The sequence below is a fragment of the Morone saxatilis genome, unplaced genomic scaffold, assembly GCF_004916995.1.
Source record: "Morone saxatilis isolate NCDOM2014 unplaced genomic scaffold, NCSU_SB_2.0 Contig7, whole genome shotgun sequence".
Taxonomy (NCBI): domain Eukaryota; kingdom Metazoa; phylum Chordata; class Actinopteri; family Moronidae; genus Morone; species Morone saxatilis.
Window position 1 is genome coordinate 21,921,263 of NW_023340246.1, and position 5,256 is coordinate 21,926,518.

Below are 5,256 nucleotides of genomic sequence, written 5' to 3' on the forward strand. Positions count from 1 at the left end.
ACCACTCAAAGCGCTTTTACACTTGACTACACTGACGTTCCCTTTTTTTTCTATATTTAATCACAGTGAGGTTTCTACGGATGACAGGACTCATATCTTCAATTTTTTTTTTCAATGACGACTCCCACCCTTTGCACTGTGAATTTCAGGGGTTTGTAGTCCCAAGATGTGGAACAAAGCGCTATAAAAATAACTTTGTCATTCAGATGAACAAGTTGTACTAACATTTAATTTTTCTTGTTTTTGTCTGCATTTTTACCTATTAATTCTAGTGGTTATTTATTCAAGTGTTTTTTTAATAATCCTTCTTTGTAAGTCCTGATTTTTAGAGCCAGGCTTTTACTGCCAACCAAATCAAAAATCTTTTTTCATTTATTTTCTTCTAGTTTATTTTTTTTAATACGAAATAAAAGATGAAAATCAAAACCATGGTTTGAAATTTCACTCATCCCTGTTTGAAAAATGTCTTGTATTTCTATTTTAATTTTTGAACTTTAAAATGACCAAACACTGACCTTGTACAAACAGCAAAACTAGGTTTTTGTTTCTGTCACTTGCGGGAGGATTTTCTGGTCATTTAAAACCACCAAAGACAATAATAATTTCTAATATTGTTGCGTCAGTTGAACAGACTGCTGGAAGATGCTTCACCTGTGAAATGCTTTCAGTTCATATGAGGACAACCAAAACAGTTTATTTTTTGTCCCAAGAAGACACTTTTCTTGTAGCTTACTGCTCTGTTTACTGTTCTCTTCCAGTGAGACACCTTGGAATAATTTCCAGAAAATCAAAGAAAGAAATGGAAATCCCTCAGAATATGTAAAACAAAAAGGTTTTTTATATTAACACGCATTATTTATTATTCAAAGTACAAACCAATCAATTCCCAGATTTTAAAAAGAGAGTAACTTAAAAAGTTTAAATTGAAATCAACCACATCAGACACAAATCCTGTTTCTGTTTCCCACACACTGTAGCCAGCAGATATCACTGTGATCAATAACAGCCGCTCACTATCAGGAGGTGAACACACATAGCTTGTCCGTCAGTGACTGGGCGAGCACCAAAGTCAACTTCTGTCGCTCTTTTCATTCAATCACTTCTTCCTAACGGCAGGAACAAGTGTTTGTGTTTACTGTTGCCAGCTCTTTGTGCAGACTCTTGTGCAATCTATCACCTTAAATGACTTGATTTGTGTGTGTGTGTGTGTGTGTGTGTGTGTGACTGTGTATGTGTGTAGACTGTCTGGTGTGTACACTTTGTCTGGTGCGCCGTCCCTCAACATGGGAAACAAAAAGTAAACTTCCTCTCACCCGCACACACACACTTGCAACTTGCAACAGTGCCTTGAGAAAGTGAGTTATGTAAGCCTTTATCTTTGCACTCAAGGGTACAATTAAGTCTTCTTGTGTGCGCAGACACACACTTCTTATACCAATATCTTCATGACGGCCTCCAAATAATTACAATTATTGCTGAACTTTACACAAACTCCAATGTAGGAGTAAAATCTGACCACAGATAAGATCCTAATGTCCTCACTTTGGAGCATTTCCCTCGTCTTAACACACACAGCACTTGTTGAAGAGTGTGTTAGGGAGTCTCTCAGGGAGGTGTGTTATCGAACGCGGTGCCAGAATATTGTAAGGCTGTCACGTACTCAGCGATATCTGGGGAAATTAGTAAGAAGGAGGGATTCCGTGACAGATGATAAGGAGGGATGGCGAGTAAAAAATGAAAGACAATTAATGAGAGAATAATGGGACGTTGGAATCTCCGTTCCAGTAATGACGGCTATGTAATCACCACTATACTGCATCACCAGGTTTGATGCAGCAGTATTGTGACTAATAGTTATCACAGACACACCCTTTCCAGGGAGTTTCAGTTAAAGTCCAGTAAATACATCACAGCTGGACTCGGACCTGCTTGGCTCCCTTTACTGAAGCATTGCTCAAGTCCATCCAATTAGGCAAACTTTGAACCACAGCATTGCTGTTGTCAACCAATCAGCGTCAGTTACTGTGTTACTGTAGGCATTCCTTTCATCTGTCTTCCTGAAAAAATGAAACCTGTTCCTTAAGTCTTGGTAACTCGGTTGCATCCATATCCACAAATCCACCAATCCTCTCATCACAAGTTCTTTTTGTTAACATTTTTTGTTGTTGTAATCTGTTAAAAAATATCGACACCAGCCAGTGCGCTCTGTCACTTTTTATTCAAAATTCAAACACGTGGGTTACTTTTGAAGTATAATTACCTGTTTCAAATTAATTAAGTGTTTTTTTTGCAGCCCGGAAGTTGGCATGGTCCTGATTCCTTTGACAAAAATTTGACTGGACTCAGTGTAGACTACTTGTTTTGCTAGATGAAGTCAGAGGATTACTAAAGTTATTACAATTCATCCTGAGAGGAAAATGGAAGTCTGCAGCAAGTCTCATGGCAATCCATCCAATAGTTAAACTGATTTTCATTTGGACCATACTGTCACCCAAAGAGTCCTAGAGCTAGTGTGGCTAAAACATCATATGGATATAAAACTAAGTCTGTCCACTTCGTACCTGAGGGGGGAGGCAGCTCGGCTGGAGTGTTGGCTGGTGCGTGGGCCCCTGGTGGGATGTGGATGTTGTTGAAGTTGGTGGTGGGGGGACCCGATGGCCCTGATCCTGGGCTAGGAGTAAATCCAATCCCTGGGGCGGAACCCGGACCCAAGCTCTGGTCCTGGTCCCTAAAGGACTCAGAAGGCGCCCCGCCTCTGAAGGAACCCCCCTGGGAGAAACCTTGGCCTGAGAAACCTTCAGCTCCATACTCATCTACAAGAGAAACAGAAGGAGAGAGAACGACAAGACAGTGTTAAGATTGGAACAGAAACAGAAATAAATCAACTAACAAATAAAAACAATGTCAGACGAAAGAAGTAAACACAAAATGTCAAGTCCAGTTACTTCCATTTTAATACTCATAGAACCCAAACTATCTGTATGAGCTGATACCACTATATGTATACGTACTGCACTGTAAAATATCTACTGATATTCTGTCCAAGATGTTGTTGTCCAAGATGACTCACTACTAACTAGGTTCTTCTGGTCAATCTTACTTTGACCTACAAGTGCAAGTGATGTATTATAGACAACAGGTAAAAAACAACATTACAGTCAATGCAACTCACACCTCTCAGATAAACCAAACAATGATGGCGTTTGCCCCCAAAGCACAGTGCTGATTCCTGATGAATTCACCCAATTTACCTTTACCTTATACAGAGGTATCAGTGCTTTAAAAGAAATCAGGTTCTAAGCTGTAGAAATTAAATTCAGCAGCTACAGAAGCATTCAACATATTGGTGGTGATTGGAAGAGCTTAAACCCCTTGGCCTCACTTGGTTTCAATCACACACGAAAAATGGATTCTTCATCAAAAGCGCATCGGGTGATGGGGCAATCGAAAATGAGTTTAGGTGAAATGATTAGAATTCATGAGAATGAGATTAAACTGTGCTGCCAGAAAGACATTCATAGATATTCAATCAGAAATTGGTTTCAGATGAAAAATGGGACAAGATGCAGGGACTTTCTCAGCATTTTAACTGTGTGCAGTCGGACTGCTGATGACCGTATCAGAGAAACATTTTAAATGCTTTTATTATTATTCCTTTGCATCTGTTAGCAACGTCTATGACTTCTGGACGTAAGAACATGTTAATTGTTGATTACATTGCACAAAACTTTGAGTTTGCTGTTGATCTTATTAGGTACCATTTACTACAATTCAATTTGAAAAAGGTCTTGAATGTGCAACATTAGAAACTAGTCGAATTTGATGACTGATGTCAGATCTTTTAAAAGATAGAAAGATGAGCAGTATGAAGTCAAATAATTTCCAAAGTGGAACAAGTTTCAGATTGATGTTTAAATTTAAATAGTCTGTAGCAAAGGTAACCAGGTAGCAGTGTTATGCTGAACTTCTGCCAGCCCCTGAGCAAGGCACTGAACCCCTAACTGCTCCTGAGGTGTGCTATGTGGCACATAATCTCTCCACATTTGCATGCCACAAGCCCTGTGTGTGATTAGGTTTCCAGTCGATGTGTGAAAAAGAAAATATATCCTGTGACAAATCTGGTAGATTTTGGCAGTCACACATTATTTTTACGTGTTTATAGAAGAAAACAGATTTTAATATTTGGTGGTCTGGAGAGCTCAATGCATTGCAACTAATGAATGTATGAAAAACAGATTCTCTACATGTATCTGTGTTTTTTATTATTTGTTGTGTGTACGTGTACACTGTACATTGGTTTGAAAAGCGAAACACATTTACTTTACATTTTGTTTATACTTTATACTACATTTAGTTTGTCATTCATATTGGTGATTTAGTTTCTTAATTGTGTTTTGTATTTTTGCATAGAAAGACAGAAATACATAAAGAAAGCACAGCAATGACTCAAACAAAGCAGGAAGACTTTAAAAAGGCTTACAAAAGAAAGAGGGAAAGAGCGAAAGAAATGGCCTGTGGTGATCTTCAGAACCTGAGCCTCACGCTGAAAACTTTGCCTCTCTCAGCAACCACACCTAACACAAAGAAAACATTTCTCGACAGCCAAAGATGTTTTGACAGATTAAAAACGTTTGGCTGGATTTGCAGACACAGGCTGCATTTGACACCATGTTAAGCCCCAACCCTCTGTCATTACCGCATTACAAGCAGGAAGGCTGGCGGGACGAGATCTGACACTTTACAAACGTTAGCTGGAATATTTTGTCTTAAACCGAAAGTTAAGTGAGCATTCACACTCACCATATAGTCACATCTGGGCACACACGCTACGACTACATTCTTTTACTGCTGAAGTGATGTTAGTAAGACAGGGTGAGTCCATTAGCAAACAGATCACAGCACATTAGAATGAATGTAATTATTATGAATCTGTTTGTCTGAGAGTGGGGGAGTAAAAAATGAAGCTTACATTTGTATGTGTGCTGTATTAATACAGGCTGAAAAATATTGAAGTTATCATTTCTGTAACCATAACAAGCTGAAACCATCTATGAGCAGTCCCGAATCGGTGCATCAAAAGGAAGGTGAGCAGAGAGCATAACTAAGAATTTGAGATTGACTAAATTATTTTAAGGTGTGTGTGTAGTACCGAAAAACAACGGCAGCTGTATGTTTAATGTATGTTTTGTATTTTGTATGCTACTGGATGCTTGAATTTCCCTCGGGATAAATAAAGTATGTATGTATGTATGTATG

At 38.7% G+C, this 5,256-nt stretch overlaps 1 protein-coding gene across 3 annotated transcripts in view; it reads right to left on the reverse strand.

The window, feature by feature from the left end:
• Nucleotides 1–5,256, reverse strand: part of vta1 (vesicle (multivesicular body) trafficking 1) — a gene marked incomplete at its 5' end in the record, with an annotated part of 43,150 nt that overhangs the window by 16,489 nt on the left and 21,405 nt on the right. For all 3 annotated transcript variants that reach the window (XM_035678368.1, XM_035678366.1, XM_035678365.1), the window contains 1 exon segment: nucleotides 2,562–2,813. In XM_035678368.1, coding sequence (XP_035534261.1) covers nucleotides 2,562–2,813 — 252 coding nt within the window.